This window comes from Myotis brandtii, unplaced genomic scaffold (assembly GCF_000412655.1).
Source record: "Myotis brandtii unplaced genomic scaffold, ASM41265v1 scaffold741, whole genome shotgun sequence".
NCBI lineage: Eukaryota > Metazoa > Chordata > Mammalia > Chiroptera > Vespertilionidae > Myotis > Myotis brandtii.
The window spans coordinates 12,384-32,220 of record NW_005370950.1 but is presented as its reverse complement, the minus strand read 5'-3'; the positions used below and the strand labels follow the sequence as shown (position 1 = coordinate 32,220).

The following is a 19,837-nucleotide window of genomic DNA, read 5'->3' as shown; positions in this document are numbered from 1 at the left end:
GGGCATGGCCTCAGGTCCCCTGGCCCAGTGCCGGGGCTGGGGGTGCAGCCTGAGGAGCCCGTAAAGCCCCACCAGGTAGGGGCGCAGCCTCAGTTCCCCTGCCCCAGCCCAGTGCCACACAGCCTCAAGTCTCTGCTGATTGCTTGTTAAGGCTCGTTATGGGAACTCGGCCTCCGCTGTGGGCACAGCCATCTTGTGTTAAGGAATCCCTGCCTCTGTTGTGGGCGCAGCTATCTTGACCCTTACGGTGTGACTGTCAATTTGCATATCCCCCTTTATTAGATATTTCACATACCATAAAATAAAATTCACCCATTTAAAGTATACAGATCAGCGTGGTTTTTTTTTTTTTTTTGTATATTCAGAGCTGTACAACCATCACCACAGCCTGTTGTTAATTCTGATGTGTGGTTAAGTTGTCCTTAACTTTTAGAAAGAAATAGGTTCAGGGTGGCTTTTCTAACTTCACAGAAGCTGCCTTTCTGTTGTTAAAGAAATAGGCCTTGCTTAATTAGTTCTTGGTTCTGGTCCTTTCTTACACTTTTATCTGGACTTTCTCTTTCCTTCTTTTCTTTATTATGCCTGTTCTCCTTAATTTCAATTCTATTCTCAGCAATTTCTCCTCAGGGTAGAACCCTGTCCTGGAAGGGAGATCTGGTGGGTCATTTTCAAAAGTTCATTAAAGACTAGACTACTCCACCCCTTTCAGACCTTCTGACCACAAGCCCCTTGTATTTGCCCAGGTGTTTTTTTAATCCTCACCTGAGGACATGTGTTTTTAAATTGACTTTAGAGAAAGAGGAAGGGAGGGAGAGAGAAAAATAAAATCAATGTGAGAGTGAAACATCACACAAGCCCTGACTGGGATTCAAACCCAAACCCTTTCAGTGCACAGGACCACACTCCAACCAAGCCACACTGGCCGGGGCTCAGTTTTTATTGGTGGTAAAACTGCTCCTAATTCAAGTGTTGTTCTTAAATTGGACTGCCATGCTTTTTCGTGAATACCTGTTTGCTGTTTGGAATTCTTGTGTTTGTCAAGTTGTTCACATCATCTGTCAACTCTTCTGCTTTCTTCCACACAGATGCCAATCACCTGTTGATCTTGTGCTAAGGGTGATTTCCCTTACCTGTTTAGTGTGAGGGTCATGGGAATACACTGTCACCTGATTCTGTTGTGAATACTATCTGTCAGTTTTCTTTTGTGTTTTTATTAAAGTACTAGAGGCCTGGTGCATGAAATTTGTGCATGGGTGGGATCCCTAGGCCTGGCCAGCGATCAGGGATGATTGGGGACAGGCCAATCAGGGCCAGGCCAGAGAGGAGGTGACAGTCACCGGATCGGACGTGGAAGGAATGGACGCTGGACACTGATGCTGCCATCATCGGCACCCCGCCACCACGCGGTTTCCTGCCTCTCCCCTCCTCCTTCCCTCACTGCCACACTGCCACTGGGGCAGGCAGGCAGCGGGCCGATTGAGGCCTGCCAGCCGGGAGTAGGGAAAGAGCATGGGAGGTTGGCCACCGGCCCCGAGGAGGGAGCTGGCCCTCAGCCCCCTAGGAAAGGGGCTGCATTTGCCACCACCCACCCCCAGTTCCCTGTCCCAGCCCGGGGCCCGAAGGCCCCAGTGGGGTTGGGAGAGGAGGCGACGGTTGCCGGGCCAGGCATGGGAGGAATGGACGCCAGATGCCGACACCACCATCGTCAGCACTCAGGCACCGTGCGGTTCCCCACCTCCCCCACTCCTCCTTCCCTTGACACCGCGAGGCCACTGCGGCGGGTGGGTGGTGGGCTGATTGGAGTCTGCCAGCCAGAGGGAGGGGCGGGATGCAGGAGGTTGGCTGCCAACCCCAAGGAGGGAGCTGGCCCTCAGCCCCCCTAGGAAAAGGGCCGCATGCGCTGCCACCCACCCTTGGTTCCCCCACCCAGCCCAGGGGTCAGGCCCAATCAGGCAATCGGGGCCTGCCAGCCAGGGGGAGTGACTGCAGGTGGTTGGCTGGCCAGGGGAAGTTGGCTGTGAGAGCGTACTGACCAGCAGGGGGCCACTCCTGTGTTGAGTGTCTGCCCCTGGTATTCAGTGCACATCATAGCAACTGGTCATTCTGGTCACTTAGGCTTTTATATATATAGATAGACTAGTGGCCTGGGGCACGAAATTCGTGCACAGAGGGGGGGGGTTCCCTCAGCCCAGCCTGCCCCCTCTCCATTCGGGGACCCCTTGGGGGATGTCCAACTGCCAGTTTAGGCCCAACTACAGGACATGCCTCTCGCAATTTGGGACCACTGGCTCCTAACCACTCACCTGCCAGCCTGCCTGATCACCCCTGCATCTGCCTGCCTGCCTGATTGCCCCTAACCCTTCTGCCTGCCTGCCTGATCACCCGCAACTGACCTCCCCTGCTGGCCTGATCTTGCCCCCAACTACCCTCCCTTGCTGGCCTGATCTCACCCCCAACTGCCCTCCCCTGCTGGCCTGATCTCACCCCCAACTGCCCTCCCCTGCTGGCCTGATCTCACCCCCAACTGCCCTCCCCTGCTGGCCTGATCTCACCCCCAACTGCCCTCCCCTGCTGGCCTGATCTCACCCCCAACTGCCCTCCCCTGCTGGCCAATTTGGTTCTGATTGGTCAGTTTCTATGCCAGTCAGCGTCAAAAGCTCTGCCTCCTAGGCAGCCATTGGCTTCTCACAGTTCACCCAGATTTTGTTCTTATTGGTCGGTTTCTATGCCAGTCAGTGTCTCTGGGCCTATCTCTGGGCCTGATCAAAGAGGCGGGGCTGGTCCGCAACCCCCTCAGCAGTCAGTGCTGGGACGCAATGGCAACCCAGCACTGACTACAGGACTGACTTCCGGTGTTCAGTCGAGCCTTCGGTCAGTCGTTACAAAACCTGCATTTTTATATAGTAGGATAACATACATGTAGAAAAAACACACATAGTATATAACTCAATAAATTTTCACATCTGAACACATCCATGTAATCAGAACCCAGATCAAGATAGAAAACTCAGTACTAATTCCTCAGAAGTCCACTTAAGGTTGCCATTCCATTCACAAGCCCCCACTAAGGATGAACACCACACAGACTTTTAATCAGCAAAGAGAAGTTTCATCTGTTTGAACTCTATACGAATGGAATCATACAGTATATACCAGTGGTTCTCAACCTTCTGGCCCTTTAAATACAGTTCCTCATGTTGTGACCCAACCATAAAATTGTTTTCGTGGCTAGTTCATAACTGTCATGTTGCTACTGTTATGAATCGTAATGTAAATATCTGATATGCAGGATGGTCTTAGGCGACCCCTGTGAAAGGGTCATTCGACCGCCAAAGGGGTCGCGACCCACAGTTTGAGAACCGCTGGTATATACTCTTTTGTGTCTGGCTTTCTTCACTCATAAATATGTTTACAAAATTCAGCTATATTTGTTCCCGATGGCTGAAAAACTACCATTAGTATAAACTTTTTGCTAAGTAGGATTTCATTGTGTAATATAGCAACATTTATTTATCCATTCTGTTATGTATGTGCATTTGAGTAGTGTCCAGTTTGGGGTATTACAAGCAATGCTGCTATGAACATTATTGTGCAAGTCTTTTGTGAATGTATAGTCTCACACTCTTAAATATATACCTACCTAGGAGTGAAATTGCCAGGTCATGGGGTTGTACATATGTTCAACTTTTTTGCATCACTATCGCTACCACACCACTAGACTCTCTATTTTTGTTTTCTTTCTTCTATGTACTTTGGGCTTATTCTGTTCTTGTTTCCCTCAAATTCTTAAGGTAGGGCCTCAGATAATTGATTTTTTATATTTTTTTCTAATATAAGTACTAAAAGTTATACATTTCCCTCTCACACTGCTTTGGTTGTATTCCACAAATTTTGATATTCTATTTTCATTTTCTTCAGTTAAAAATATTTCTAATTTTCCTTGTGATTTCTTCTTTGACCCAGCGTTATTTATAAGTGTGTTGTTTAATTTAAAAACATTTAGGGCCCTGGCCAGTTTGGCTTAGTGGATGGAGACTGAAGGGTCTGGCGTTTGATCTCGGTCAAAGGCACATACCTTGGTTGCAGGCTTGATCCCAGGCCCTGGTTGGGGTACCTGTAGGAGGCAACGAGTCGATGTGTCTCTCTCACATTGATGTTTCTCTCTGTCTCTCCCACTCCCTCTCTCTCTCTCTCTCTCTAAAAATCAATGGAATAATATCCTCCAGTGAGGATTAACAACAACAAAAATTTAGGGATTTCCCAGGTAAATTGTTATTGATTGCTAATTGAATTCCATTGTGGTCAGAGAACATTTTCAGTGTGACTTCAATCTTTGAAAATTTATTGAGACTTAATAGATGGCCCAGAATATGGTCTGGCTTGGTGATTGTACAATTGTGTATTTGAAAAAAGGTGCATTTTGCAATTGTTGGATATATTTTTCTATAAATGTCAAATAGGTAAGGTGGCTGCTAGTGTATTATGTCTTTATTAATTTTCTGTCTATTAATTCTATCAATTACTAAAAGAAGTGTTAAAATCTCCAACTATGATTATAGATTTGTCTATTTCTTCATTTAATTCTGTTAACTTTTTCTTCATGTAATTTGAAACTTATTAGGCACAAACATGTTTATGATTGCTATGTCTTCCTGCTAAAGTGCCCCTTTTATCAGTATGAAATGTCTTTTTTTTATATCCAGTAATAACTTTTGTCTTGAAGTCTACTTTATCTAACTGTAGCTACTAATGCTTTCTGTTAGCACAATATATCTTTTTCAATTTTTTACTATCCACCAATCTGTGTCCTTATACTTAAAATGCATCTCTTACCTCACGTAGCAATATGTTTACAGATACATCTCCTAGGGCAAAGGAAACTAAGGAGAAAATAAAAAAAGGGACTATATCAAAATAAAAAGCTTCTGCACAGCAAAAGAAACTATCATCAAAATGAAAAGAGAACCCACTGAATGGAAGAACATATTTGCCAATGATACATCTGATAAAGGTTAATATCCAAAATATATAAAGTACTCATACAACTCAACAAAAGGAAGACAAACAATCCAATTAAAAAATGGGCAGGGGACCTGAATAGACATTTCTCCAAAGAGGACATACAAATGGCCAAGAGACACATGAAAAAATGCTCAACGTCACTAATCATCAGATAAATGCAAATTAAAACTACAATGAGATATCACCTCACGTCTGTCAGAATGGCTATCATCAACAAATCAACAAACAAGTGCTGCAAGGATGTTGAGAAAAGGGAACCCTAGTTCACTGCTGGTGGGAATTCAGATTGATGCAGCCACTATGGAAAACAGTATGGAGTTTCCTCAAAAAATTAAAAATGGAATTTCCATTTGACCCAGCGATCCCACTTCTGGGGATATATCCCCAAAACCCCAGAACACCAATCAGAAAGAATATATGCACCCTATGTTCATAGCAGCATTATTTGCAATATCTAAGATTTGGAAACAGCCCAAGTGCCCATCAGTAGATGAATGAATACAAAAGGTGTGAAATTTACACTATGGAATACTATGGAGCTGTAAAAAAAGAGGGATCTCTTACCCTGTGGGACAGCATGGATGGACCTGGAAAATATTATGCTAAGTGATATAAGCCAAACTGAGAAAGACAAATCTCACTTATTTGCGGAATCTATTGAACAAAATGAATTGACCAACAAAATACGACCTGAAGCATAGAACAGACTGACATACCTTGATGTAGGATTGGGGGATGAAAAGAGATAAACCAAAGAACTTATATACTTACTAGAGGCCCGGTGTACGAATTCATGCATGGGTGGGGTCCCTTGGCTTGGCCTACCATCGGGGCCAATTGAGGGCAGCCAGCCAGGGGAAGGGACCACAGGAGGTTGGCCGACTGGCTCCCGCCCCCCCATCAGGGCTGATCGTGGGGGCTGGCCAGCCGGGGGTAGGGACCGCGGGAGGTTGGCCCTAGCAGCAAGCTAACCATTGGCCAATTCTGCGAGGAATCGGGCTCCCTCCTCCCTCCTGTCTGGGTCCGGGGTGCAGGTGAACCAGATTCGGGGCTGTCAGGGCCCCAGCAGCAAGGTCTGGGTCAGTGCGCATCATAGCTACCAGCAGGTTGTCTGGTCGTTCAGTCTTAATGGTCGCTTAGGCTTTTATATATATAGATATGCATAACCCATGGACATGGGAAATAGGGTAGTGAAGATCTGGGGGGTGGCCGATTCAGGAAGGAGGGTGGGGGGGAATGGGAGATACCGGTAATACTATCAGCAATAAAAAATATATTTAAAAAAGAAAATGAGATAATTGAAAATCTAAAAAAAATAAAACGCATCTCTTACAGACAGCCTGCAGTTGAGTCTCATAATCAATTTCTAATTTGTCTAATGATCTGATTTCTAATTTGAAAGTTTATTGGGTTGGCCTGAGTCAGTGTGGCTCAGTTGGTTAGACTGTTGTTCCAAGCACCAAAGGGTCTCGGGTTCGATTCCTGGTCAGGGTACATACCCAGGTTGTAGACTCAATCCCTGGTAAGGACACATAGAAAGCAACCAATATCTCTCTCTCTCTCTCTCTCTCTCTCTCTCTCTCTCTCTCTCCCCCTCTTCCTCTCTCTAGAATCAATGAAAAACATATCTTCGGGTGAGATTTAAAAAGAAAAAAGTGTTTGTTGCATTTATATTTAAGATAATTACTGATATGGCTGGATTGGAGTCTACCATTCCACTATTGGATTTCTGTTCATCTGTTTTTGTTCCTCTGTTCATTCTTTCTGGCCTTTTAATTTCGTTACTGACTACAGCTTTGTTTCTGCATTATTTTAAAAAAATAGACTATTTTTAGAGCAATTTTAGGTTCACAGCAAAATTGAATGGAAAGTACACAGTGTTCCCATATACTCCTGCCTCCACACAGCAACAGCCTCTCCCACCATCAATCTCCTGATCAGAGTGATACATTTGTCACAACAGATGAACTTACACTTATCATCATCACCCAAAGTCCCTAGTTTACATTAGAGTTCACGCTTGATGTTGTACATTCTATGGGTTTGGACAAATGTATGATGACATGTATCCACCATTATAGTATCATAGAGAATAGTTTCACTGCCCTAAAAATCCTCTGTGCTCCACATCTTCATATCCCCTTCTCCTCTAGCCCCTGGTCCTTTTATTGCCTACATTAGAGGCCCGGTGCATGAAATTCATGTATGGGTAGGGTCCCTAGGCCTTCTGGCTGCTGGCCGGGACTGTCCTTCGTTCTGTGCCGCCCCCTGGTGGTCAGCGCACGTTATAGTGAGAGATCGAACTCCCAGTTGAACCCCCAGGGGGACACTTTGCATATTAGCCTTTTATATATATAGACTAGAGGCCCAGTACACAAAATTCATGGACTGCGGGAGGGGGGGTGTCCCTCAGCCCAGCCTGTGCCCTCTCACAGTCCAGGAGCCCTCGGTGGATGTCTGACTGATGGCTTAGGCCCACATCCTTAGCGCTGCCGTGGAGGCGGGAGAGGCTCCCCAGCCGTGAGCCCAGCTCAGGGCTTCTGGCTGAGCAGCTCTCCCCCTGTGGGAGTACACTGACCACCAGGGGGCAGCTCCTGCATTGAGCATCTGGCCCCTGTGGTCAGTGCACGTCATAGCGATTGGTCATTCTGCCGTTCAGTCGATTTACATATTTATTAACATCATATTAACATCTTATTATATAAGTTTTGCCTTTTCCAGAATATCATATAGGTGGAATCATATATATGTAGCCCTTTCAGATTGGCTTCTTTCATGTTAATATGCAATTAAGGTTCTTCCATGTATTTTTATGGATAGCTCTTTTTTTTTTTTTTTAAAGCAATGAATACTGCTATTTCATTGTCTGGATGTACCACAGTTTATCCATTCTCCCACTGAGAACATTTTGGCTGTTTTCCAAGTTTTGGCAATTATCAGTAAAGCTGCCATAACCCTTTGTGTGCAGGTTTTTGCATGGACCTGTTCTCAACTCATTTGGGTAAATATCAAGGAGCACAATTACTGGACCATATGGAATGAGTATGGTTAGTTTTGTAAGAAGCTGAGAAACTGTCTTCTAAAGTGGTTGTACCATTTTGCATTTCCACCAGCACTGAATAAGAATCCCTGTTGCAGCTTGATCCCCAGGGGGGTCGGGGGGCGTGTGGGAGATAGCTGATCAGTGATTCTCTTTCATCATTGATGTTTCTATCTCTCTTTCTCTCCCTTCCTCTCTGAAATTAATAAAAATATATTTTTTAAAAAGAATCCCTGTTGCTCCATATCTTTGCCAACATCTGGTGTTCTCAATGTTTTCGATTTCAGTCATCCTTATAGGGGTGTAGGGGTATCACTGTTGTTTTAATTTGCAATCCCCCAATGCCACATGATGTTGAGCATCTTTTCATAGGCTTATTTATTCCTGTATATTTTCTTTGGGGAGGTGCCTGTTCAGGTATTTTGCCCATTTTTCTTAAATTGGGGTGTTCATTTCCTTATTGTTGAGTTTTAAGAATTCTTTGTACATTTTGGATTAACAGTCTTCTATCAGATGTGTCTTTTGCAAATATTTTCCACTAGTCTAGAGCTTGTCTTCATATTTTCTTGATGCATTATTTAAGGGTTGCTCTAAGGCAACAATTTTCAACCTTTTCATTTTGTGGCATATATAAACTAATTACTAAAATTCTGTGGCACGCCAAAATGTTACATGTTTTGCTGATCTGACAAAAATGGGTATAATTTTTTTCTTTCTTTTTTAAAATATATTTTTACTGATTTAAGAGAGGAAGAGAGGAGAGCGATAGAAACATCAATGATGAAAGAGAATCATCAATTGGCTGCCTCCTGCACTGGGATGGAGCCCACAACCCAGGCATGTGCCCTGCCTGGGAATCAAACCATGACTTCCTGGTTCATAGGTCGACGCTCAACCACTGAGCCACACTGACCAGGAATGTATAATTTTGATTCATTTACACTGGATAGCTATTCTTGTGTTGGCTGTTGTCATTTTTTTATTTGATAATCTAAGGGAAAAGAGGTCAGTGCCCGACTCAATAGTCAGGTATTCCATGTTTTAAAAATTCTTGTGGCACACCAGTTGAAAATCGCTGCTCTAAGAAATACAATCATCCCTAACCTCCCAGTCTACTTGTCATTAATATACTATGTGACAGCCTCAAAGATGGACCCCAATGATCCCAGTCTCCAGGTATCCATGCTCTTATGTAGTCCCCTCACACTGTATTGGGGTTGGTGACCAATGGAATATGGCAGAAATCATGGTTTGCAACTTCCAACATTAGGTTTTAAAAGATAATGAGGCTTCTTGCCCTGGCCAGTATGGCTCAGTTGGTTGGGTACTGTCCCATGCACCACAATGTTGCCAGTTCGATTCCTGGTCAGGGCACATGCCCTGGTTGTGGACTTGATCCTCAGTAGGGGGCTGCAGGAGGCAGCCAACTGATGTTTCTGTTTCTCTCTCCCTCTCTCTCTCTCCCCTCCCTCTGAAAAAAAAATATCCTCAGGTGAGGATTAACAAAACAAAAAAAAATATTTAAAAAAAGAAACTTGGTTGTTCTCTCTTGAATCATTCACTGAGGAAATGAAGCTCTTAAGCTGTGAGCAAACCTATGGAGAGACCCACATGGGAAGGTTTCTTGCCAACAGCCACATGGATGAGTGAATGAGCTGGAAGCAGATCCTCCAGCCTCAGTCATATCCTCAGGTGAGGATTAACAAAACAAAAAAAAATATTTAAAAAAAGAAACTTGGTTGTTCTCTCTTGAATCATTCACTGAGGAAATGAAGCTCTTAAGCTGTGAGCAAACCTATGGAGAGACCCACATGGGAAGGTTTCTTGCCAACAGCCACATGGATGAGTGAATGAGCTGGAAGCAGATCCTCCAGCCTCAGTCAAGCTTTCAGAAGACTGCAGCCCCAGCTGACAGCAACCTTAGGATAGCCTAATCAAGAACCAACCAGTTAAGTTGCTCCTGGAGTCCTCACCCTCAGAAACTATGTGTGACAATAAATGTTTATTATTTTAAGTTGCTAGGTTTTAGAGTCATTTGTTAACAACAATAGGTAATTGCACCACTTCACATACAATAGAACTATCTCACAAAAAGTAATTCCATTTACTCCCTGTCCTTTTTGCTATAGCTGTCAATATCAGTTTTTTGTTTAAAGAAGCCATATGTAGTTTTTAAAAGTTGGAAGTGAGAGGATATAGCCCTTGGTATTTACCCACCTAATTACCATTTCTGCGCTCCTCATTCTTTTTTTAAAGAATAGTTTATTGATTTTGAGAGGAAGGGAGAGGGAAAGAGGGTGAGAAAGAGTGATGTGAGAGTGCAACATAGATCAGCCGCCTCCTGCACGGGCATGTGCCCTTGATCAGGAATCGAACCGGCAACCTCCTGGTGCACAGGACGACGCCCATCCAACTGAGCCACACCAGCCAGGACTCTTCATTCTTTTTTGAATATCCAAGTTCCTATCTGGTATCATTCCTTTCAGCCTAAAGAACTGGCATTTCTCATGATGCCAGTTTCCTGATGAAGAATTCCTTGGCTATCATTTATCTGAAAATGTCTTAATTATGCCTTCATTTTTATGGATATTTTCACTGCATATAAAGTTCTGGGAAGAAAAGGCCCCCCCCTCCCCCACTAGCACTTTAAAGATGTTGCTCCACTATCACTGGCTTCCATTGTTTCTAATGGAAACCCAGTAACAATTCCTATCATTATTCTGCTATTTGTAATGTGTACTTTATTTCTGGCTGCTTTCAAAACTTTCTCTTTTTCTTTGGTTTTTAGCAGTTTGACTATGATGTGCCTATGTGTGGGGTTATTTGTATTTAACATGCTTGGGACTTGCTGCAATTTCTGAATCTGTATATTTGTGTTTCACAGATCTGAGAAAAATTTCAGCCATCATTTCTTCAAATTTTTTTTCTGGCCCCTTCTCTCTCTTTCTCCTCTCTATTGGTATGGTATTTCAATTGCACGTATGATAGACCTTTATACACTGTTCCACAAGTCACTGAGGCTATGTTTTTTAAAAATATATAATTTTATTGATTTCAGAGAGAAGAGAGGGAGAGAGAGAACTATCAATGATGAGAGAGAATCATTGATCAGCTGCCTCCTGCACACCCCCTACTGGGCATCAAGCCTGCAACTCAGGCATGTGCCCACATATGCCCTGACTAGGAATTGAGCTATGACCTTATGGTTCACAGGTCAATGCTCAACCACTGAGTAACACCAGCCTGGCGAGGCTATGTTTTTTCCAATCGTTTTTGTTTTTTAGATAGGCTAATTTGTGTTGATTTATCTTCAAGTTAACTGACACTTTCTTCTGTCATTGCCAATCTCTTAAGCTTATCCAATGATTTTTAAAGTTCGAATACCATATTTTTTGTTCCAGATTTTTTTGTGTATAGTCTCTTCCTCTCTGCTGAGACATCTTATCTTTTAATTCTTTACAAGCATATTTTCCCCTCTGCCCTGAGCACAGAAATAAGCTGCTTTAAAGTCCTTGTCTGCTAATTTCAACATCTGAGTCATCTTGGGATTGGTTTCCATCAATTGCTTTTCCTCTTGAGTATAAGTCACATTTTTCTGTTTTTTTCCCCATATGTTTAGTTTATGATTGAATACAAGACTTCGTAAATGGGTATGTTATACAGATTCTGAATTGTTTCATTCCACTAGAGTATTGATTTTTCATTTTAGCAGGCAGTTAATTTATCTAAAACCAAATTCCAAATTCTATTTCCTCTGCATTGGGTAGTAGCTGCATTTTCCATTCAGTTATTTTAGCCCTCCCCAGGGTGCTTGGAATCTATCCTATGCATGTGGAGCTTGAGTCAGCCAGAGATGTGGGCAGATTTATGTAAAAAATTAGGAATCCTCCTCTGTGGTTCTCTTCTTTCTGGGATATTCTTCTCACCTCTCAGTTGCTATAGTCACCCGAACTCAGTTGTCTCATTGCACAACCAATAAAACTGTAAGTTTCTATCCAAATTTTACCTACTCCCATCATAGCATCTGCAGCCTGCCCATGGGTGAAAAGCCATAAAAAAACACACACAGAAAAACCACTCTTCAAATTGACCACTCTTCTTTTCTCTGTGCTATATTTGAAACAGCCCTAGAACTTGGAATATTAAGGCCTGAATTAAAATCCTAGCCTCGCCACTTTTTAGCTATGTTGACTTTGCATATGTCAGTTCTCAGACACTATTTCCTCATACTAAAACGTGGTTAAAATGTCTGCTTCATGGGATTAAGATCAAATGAGATAAGGAAACTGAGGCTCAGAGGGGCTATATGATGTCCTATCAAGTAACAGGAGTAATTGGTTACCCCAGCTCTGTCTGTGCTTTTTCTGCTAAAACCATATTACATTCATCTTTCTAAAGACCACCCTTCACCTTTCCCTCCCAAAGACACCTTCAAGTATCTCTATGATCTAATTATCAATTTGGGCACCAAGAATACAGTAAGTCAAAATCCCTGCCCTCAAGAAGTTCTAAGTACCACTCTTATCTTCTAAGTGTTGACTGACCTCCAGTCTATGTCTGCTTTTGGTCACTCTCCAGTGCCTTTAGGTAGTTATTTCGTTATAGCTTTTCCAGTCTGTAATTGTTAACTGTAGGAGGTGCTAACCTAATACAACCTATTCTGCTAATACCAGAAGCAGAGCTGCTATCCATGGATTTTTGGTTTTACTATCTAGTTGCTCAGTCTGTTTTTATGCCATAATATTTGGAGAGGTTCAAAACCTACACTTCTCTACTGCCCCAATCCTCCCAGAATCATCGGCTATTTATTTTACTAGTAAGTGAAATAAAATACTGCCTAAGTCTTCATGTTACTCAGAATCTTTATCCAGATTACTTCTGCTCCTAAAGGACAGTGATATTTGGTCAGAATTTCATTGCTGGGGAAATAAGGAACCATACTGTAACTACTTTCCTCCCAGCCCTTCATACCTGATGTTGTCCTGGCTACTCCCTGATCTGGTAAAGCTCCCAACTTCCGATGCTGATCATACCAGTCATTCACTGTCATGGTTGCCAGACTTGGATAACCAGCTCCAAATACTCTGCAAAAACCACATTGTATTTAGAACACTAAACATAAATAGCACTATTAAAAAGTCCCTTCTCTTTAGTGGCAAAGCCTATGTCTGTTTTATCCTCCCTCCCCTAACCAGGCATCTTCTGAGGAGTTGTGCAAACTCCTGTGAGGATATGTAAAAAGAGGCACCAGGAAGGGGCATTAAAGTATTTTCATGAGATGATAAATAGCCCAGGATAATCTCCCAATAAGCAATTCCAGAGGCCAATGCCCCACAGAGCAGCGATGATACTGTGAAAAGGGTATAGTTGGTGAGTCTAAAAGGTACGCAGAGGAAGGAGACTCTCCCGCCACCCTCTGGAAAAGCATCTCAAGAACTCAGATAGGCAAACACGTCGTTTTGAGAACTGTAGCTGAAGGCAATGGGAAAAAATTTTAAAGTGTACAATTCTCCATTTGATTCCTTTCTTCTTTGTTTTTAATTAATTAACAGATTATTTTTATTGGTTTCCTTTTGAGATGTTTTTAAGCTCAGGTTTGTGAGGGAAATGTCTGCTGAAGGCCGAAGACAGAGAAATTATTAGAAGAGATAATATCCCTTTGATGAAAGAACAGCCTCCAAGGCAAAGTCATGCCCTCTTAATAATGCCCATTCTGCTTGGCACCATGCACTGCAAATGAACCACAAAAGCAAGGGGCTTGCAAAGGCACCCTACTTTTTAGTACTACCTACTTGGCTTGGGCCGCATCCCGAGTGAGAATAAAGGGTTTCATTGGAGGCCTGGACGGACGAGATGAATGAGAAGTTGATGCCTAAAAAGGAAATTAACTATCAGAAGTGTATTTGCCTTTGCCCATCCCACTGTGCAGCCTCTTAGGTCTTCAGGTGCTCGAAAAGCACTGGATTCAAAATTCAGTTACTCCCTCCATATCAGTCTCTGAGACATATCAGCAGATATTAATGATGGAGGTTGCTTAGCTCTCTTGAGGACACCCGAGTACCTTGCTAAAGAGAGAGAAAGAGAAAGCTCACTCAGGAATCATCTCACCACAAGTAAAAAATTATTTGGCTTTAAAATGCCCCCCCTCCAAAGGAGATGCCAAAGGCTTCTTCCATGATCCATCTTAATCCCTTGAGATAAATTTTAAGTCCCTTTCCTTAGCCTGGCCTTTAGTGCTAAAGTTCAATTATGACCCTGTAATTATGCTATTAACTGTCAAGAACCCCTTAGGGTACTTTAGAAGTGGATGTCCCTAAATGCAAGGGGGAGAATGGGTTAGCAGTTTTCATATATAGGTGTATAGAAATGTTTCAAGGAACCCTGGCTATCCAGGCACACAAAGAATCAAAATCTGGTCAATGAAAAGGTGTTCACTTGGTTCAAGCTCCATCACTCCCAGAGACAATCTCAATACCAAATGAGAGAGCATGAGAAAAGAAAAAAACAGCTCTAACCGGGTTGGTTCGGTGGATAGAGCGTTGGCCTGTGGACTGAAGGGTCCCACGTTCGATTTTGGTCAAGGGCATGTACCTTGGTTGTGGGCACATCCCCAGTAGGAGGCAGCTGATCAATGTTTCTCTCTCATCGATGTTTCTAACTCTCTATCCTTCTCCCTTCCTCTCTGTAAAAAATCAATAAATAGCCCTGCCCGGTTTGGCTCAGTGGATAGAGTGTCGGCCTGCAGACTCAAGGGTCCTGGGTTTGATTCCAGTCAAAGGCACATGCCTGGGTTGTGGGCTCAGTCCCCAGTAGGGGGTGTGCAGGAGGCAGCTGATCAATGATTTCCTTTCCCTTCCTATCTGAAATCAATAAAAATATATTTTAAAAAATCAATAAAATAAGTTTAAAAAAGAAAAAGAAAAAAACAGCAGCAAAGAAAGGGTCAGGGGAGGACCCAGAAGAGTCCAGCCTCATACTGTTTAAAACCACTCTAGATATGCTCAAGGAGCCTCAAGATTGTTCATTCTTTAATCCTTTAACATGAGGAACTAGGTTGATGTTACCCTGAGGCAAAAGCTCCTGGGCTAATTAGTACAAATCAAAACCTCAGGAGGTTTCCCTGAGGACTTAAATAAATGCCTGTGACCAGCTGATAAATTCAACTCAATTCCTCTTATATCAGAACCAAAAAGTAAGTAGCATCAGAGCCTAATCTTTTGAAGCAGCAGCTCCAAAACAGGGTCGTGATGTTCAAAAACAGCCAAAGTTGTAGGACACCAGGTGTTCTTCACCAGTATGCCCAACGTTTTGCTGTGTCTCATACTGGGGGATCTAAAGGCGTGAGTGTGCATCACTATGCATGGTTAAACTGGGATTCATCTTCTTTCTACTCATCTCTCTCTCTCTCCAGTTCCACTTTTCTTCTCTATTCCCATCCTATTCCTCTTTTCCTTTATTATAGTCAAGCAGATTTTAAAAGCCTATCTCCCTATGCCTCCTTCAGCAGTTATGACTTCCCATAGCCAAAACCAACTTTTACTTCAGGGAAATCTCCCTCCCCCGATGCATGTCACCAAATTACAAATGACTAAAAGTGTGTTACAGGTTAGTAGGCACTGGGGAACGCAACTGTAAACCAGAGAGAAAGCTACCCTAGCGAACCTTCAGCCTTCTTCCATTGAACTTAATAAGAACAATGATTTTATGAAGACTCAAAAGCATTTAAATCTGATTATTGTCCTATAGAATATTCAAATCTCTGATAGCAGTTTTTTGAATTATATAGCAGTGAACAGACTTACCTCTTTTGAAGAGTCTTTTCCTCTCAGGATATCCATCTCCTGGTCAATGCTCTCAATCTCTTCTAAGCAGATACCAATCCACCTTCGAAGGTGAAGGAGGTAATACTCACGAACATGCTCATCATCTGCTTCACCACTTTCGACAGCAGATTTCATTTCAGACAACCTACGCTCCATCTCCTTCTTCTGCTTGTATCTGTTCCACAGGAAAGCATTACCCGTGAACTTAAAAATAAAGAGGTATTCCTTCAAAAGAAGGCCACAGTAAGATTTTATCTTTACAAGTGACCAGGAAGTCAGCACGCCAATTTCCACTTTGGCAACAGTATAGATTCTGTACTTCAGAACTTGCCACCAAGGCAGTTCTCTCAAGACTACAAGGCAAGGAAGGGATCAGCAGCTGAGAAATACATCTGAAGCCAGAAAAGTACAGACATAAACTGATTTGAGCAACTCCTCATCCTCTTTAGAGATGGAGTGCCTTAGTCATTTTATATCAACCTTTACTAGGTTGGGTGTTTAGTACCACATAATGTCCATTTGGGAATTAGAACTTCAAAGAATCATAGAATCTTCGGGGTCATTTACCTGCCACTGATGTAGAAATTCCTTATGAAACAGCCTAAAAAATGATCTTTTCTTTTCTGCTGAGCAAAATATTCCTAGCTCTTCTGATGCATCTTAATATAAAGTCTCATAACCACCTTGCCTACCTTTCTCAGGATGCATTCTAGTATCTCATCTATCATTCATTTAACAAATATTTACTGAGTACCTATTATATGACAGGCACTGTTCTCAGTGCTGGAGATACAGCTGTGTATACAAGTCCTTACTCTTCTGAAGCTTTCGTTCTAGTGGGAGAAGACAAAAAGAAACAGATGAGTCAGGTGGTGATAAGTGCTATGAAGAAGCAAAAACCAAGGTAGAATGGATAGACCGATGGTGTGAAGACAGTGGTGCTATTATATACAAGATGATCAGGAAAGACCTCTCTGAAGAAGTGACATTTGAGCAAAGATTTCAAAGAAATTGGTAAGCAAGCCATGTCAATATCTGGAAGGGTATTCTTTTTTTTTTACAGGAGAAAATTAAGTTTTAATAGATGTGCATGGGGAACTCACATTAAGTGTGTAAATTTCAAAGACAGTGAGGCAACATTGGGTATATAACATTTTTGGACAAAGAAGAAAGGAGTGGGGATGGGGTATTGGATTTCAGAAGTGAGAATGGGCGATTTACTGGTAGTTGAGGAAGAGTAGAACATGCATGGCATGGCAAGGAAGTCCTTGCTAGGTGACTCAGAGACAATGGGACACAGAGGATATCTAGCTAACAGGTGCCTGCCGGAAGCCCTCTCATTTACCAGACTTAATTCAAATAGGGCTAAAGCTGCATCCTAGGATCTCTGTCTGAATCTCTTGGGCAGGAAAGGGCGGGGGGGATCAAAGGTTCTAAGTCTTGTTTCTTAATAAGCAGCTTAAAATCAATATCCCAAAAAGGCAGCTTCAGGGAGGCAAAACTTGGGTTCCTTCTGAGTATTTGTTCTAAGGGGGAAAAGTAAATCAGAAGGTCCTGGGTGGAAGAGTAACTGGCCTGACATGTTTGAGAAACAGCAAGGAGGCCAGTGCACTAGTATAAAGTGAAGAATGACAGAAAATGAGGTCAGATATACAGCCAGGGCCATAATTTGTAGAACCCTGTAGGAAATAAGAACCAACATATCAAATTCCATGATATTTTGAGTGAGATGCAAAAGCCACTGAAGGCTTTTGGATAGAATACATGACAGGAATAGGGTGACATGAAAACTCTTTTATATGGACCACTCTTGCTGTGTGTGGACTCTAGACTAGCGGTCGCCAACCTTTCGGAACTCACAGACCACCAGTGGTCCGCGGACCACCGGTTGGCAACCGTTGCTCTAGACCAGTGGTTCTCAACCTTCCTAATGTCGCGACCCTTTAATACAGTTCCTCATGTTGTGGTGACCCCCAATTTCATTGTTACAAATTGAACATAATTAAAGCATAGTCATTAATCACAAAAACAATATGTAATTATATATGTTTTCTGATGGTTTTAGGCGACCCCTGTGAAAGGGTCGTTCGACCCCCAAAGGGGTTACGACCCACAGGTTGAGAACCGCTGCTCTAGACCATGGGGGCGGGAACAAAGGGTGGAAGCAGAGAAATCAAGTAAGAGGACATTGCCAAAATCCAGGTGAAAGATAGTGATTTGCAATAGGGAGGCAGTGAGATATGGATATATTTAAAATATAAAACAGGACTTGCTAATTTTTGAACGTAAGGGCTTGAGAGACAGAGAGGAGTCAAGAAAAAATTCCATGGTTTCCAAAAGAAGTATCCTGAAATATCCAAGTCTGAAACCCCGCTCTAGCCCTCCAGAATCAGATGCTCCTCTGGAGGTGTTCACCCAAATCTGCAGTTCTTAACCTGAGGTCCTAGACAGAGGGTTTTTTTGGGGGGGCAGTGGTCCTTGAACACCCTAAAATTTTATACAGAATTCTACAGATATGTACTTTTCTTATAATGGTAAGCCATTACATGAAAACACTCCCTTATCACCCTAGGAACCCCAATGCCTATCACCCTTTGGCCTCTGGACAACTTTCACTGTTCCCTTTTCCAGTTCCCAAGCTGCTGAAGAGAGCTAATGAATTATAAATTTGTGACCACTTTGAGTGGTCACTTTTGCTTAACTATCCTTTTGTTTATCTTTTGTGGATCCCATGCCACTATCACACCAGGTGGTCTTCAATTCAACTTCCCCTTTTACCTTAAAATCTCTTGCCCAGCCAGCGTGGCTCAGTGGTTGAGGATCGACCCCATGAACCAGGAGATCATGTTTTGATTCCAGGTCAGGGCACATGCCTGGGTTGCAAGCTCGATCCCCAGTGGGGGCTGTGCAGGAGGCAGCCAATCAATGATTCTCTCTCATCATTGATGTTTCTATCTCTCTCTCTCTCTCCCTCCCCCTTCCTCTCTGAAATCAATATAAACATAGTTTAAAAAAAACCTCTGTAGCTTCACCTTTCTCTTGTCCATAAGGGGCTAATGCTATCTTTAGGAGCCAAGGCCATATCTTTACCATTCCACTCTTGCTATGAATCCCACCCACATTCTTCCAGGCCTCAGTCTATCAATTACCCTCTGTCATTAGCAGTAACAATTTTTTCACTCTGCTGGTGCCTTTACCCTTTCCTAGACACAACTTCCAGAACATATTCTATCTCTTTGTTCTATGCTATAGTGGAAATAGTATCAGAACTGGGAATTTGAAAACCTAAGTTTAAATCCTAGCCTGCACTTACTAGCTATGTAACTTGGATATGTCAATTCTCAGAGCCAAAGTCCTTATCTCTAACATATCTACACTAAGACAAACATGCAAATTGACTGTACCCTTGCTACGCCTTAAGCCATACCCACCAGCCAATCAGAGCGACTATATGCAAATTAACCCAACCAAGATGGCGGCCGGCAGCCACAGAGCTGGAACAAGCAGAGGCTTGGTTTGCTCCAATAATGGAGGAAGCCAAGTTTTCCCGCCTGCCGCGGCCTGGCTCTGAGCTCCACTGAAAGCAGCAAAGTTTCAATTATAGAAGGTAAACAAACCCCAGATACCTGCTTTCAGCCAGCCATGGCCACGGAGCTGGAGCGAGCAGGAGTGGGTTGCCCCTGGCGATGGAGGAAGCCAAGCTTTCTGAAGGCCTCTGCTAAAGGCAACAAAGTTTCAATTATAGAAGGTAAATCCCAGAATAAAAAAAAAAGAAAAGAAAAGAAAAAAAGGAGAGGCTGAGAGCTTATGTTGCCAGGGTGCTTGGCCAGCCTGAAAACGGCCCTCAGCCCCTCACCCAGATTGGCCAGGCACCCCAGTGGGGACCCCCCACCCTAAAGGGGGTGTGGCCAGCCTGAAAACAGCCATCAGCCCCTCACCCAGGCTGGCCAAA

The 19,837-nt window shown here is 43.1% G+C and overlaps 1 protein-coding gene across 2 annotated transcripts in view; it reads right to left on the bottom strand.

The window, feature by feature from the left end:
• IGBP1 (immunoglobulin (CD79A) binding protein 1) overlaps window positions 1-19,837 on the bottom strand; it is a 35,309-nt gene that overhangs the window by 8,340 nt on the left and 7,132 nt on the right. The window contains exons 3-5 of one of the 2 annotated variants that reach the window (XM_005882843.2): window positions 15,865-16,060; window positions 13,855-13,934; window positions 13,034-13,146 (exon numbers count right to left, since the gene is read on the bottom strand). In XM_005882843.2, coding sequence (XP_005882905.1) covers window positions 13,034-13,146; window positions 13,855-13,934; window positions 15,865-16,060 — 389 coding nt within the window. The remainder of the gene's footprint in view (window positions 1-13,033; window positions 13,147-13,854; window positions 13,935-15,864; window positions 16,061-19,837) is intronic. The other variant, XM_014530504.1, reaches the window with a different exon arrangement.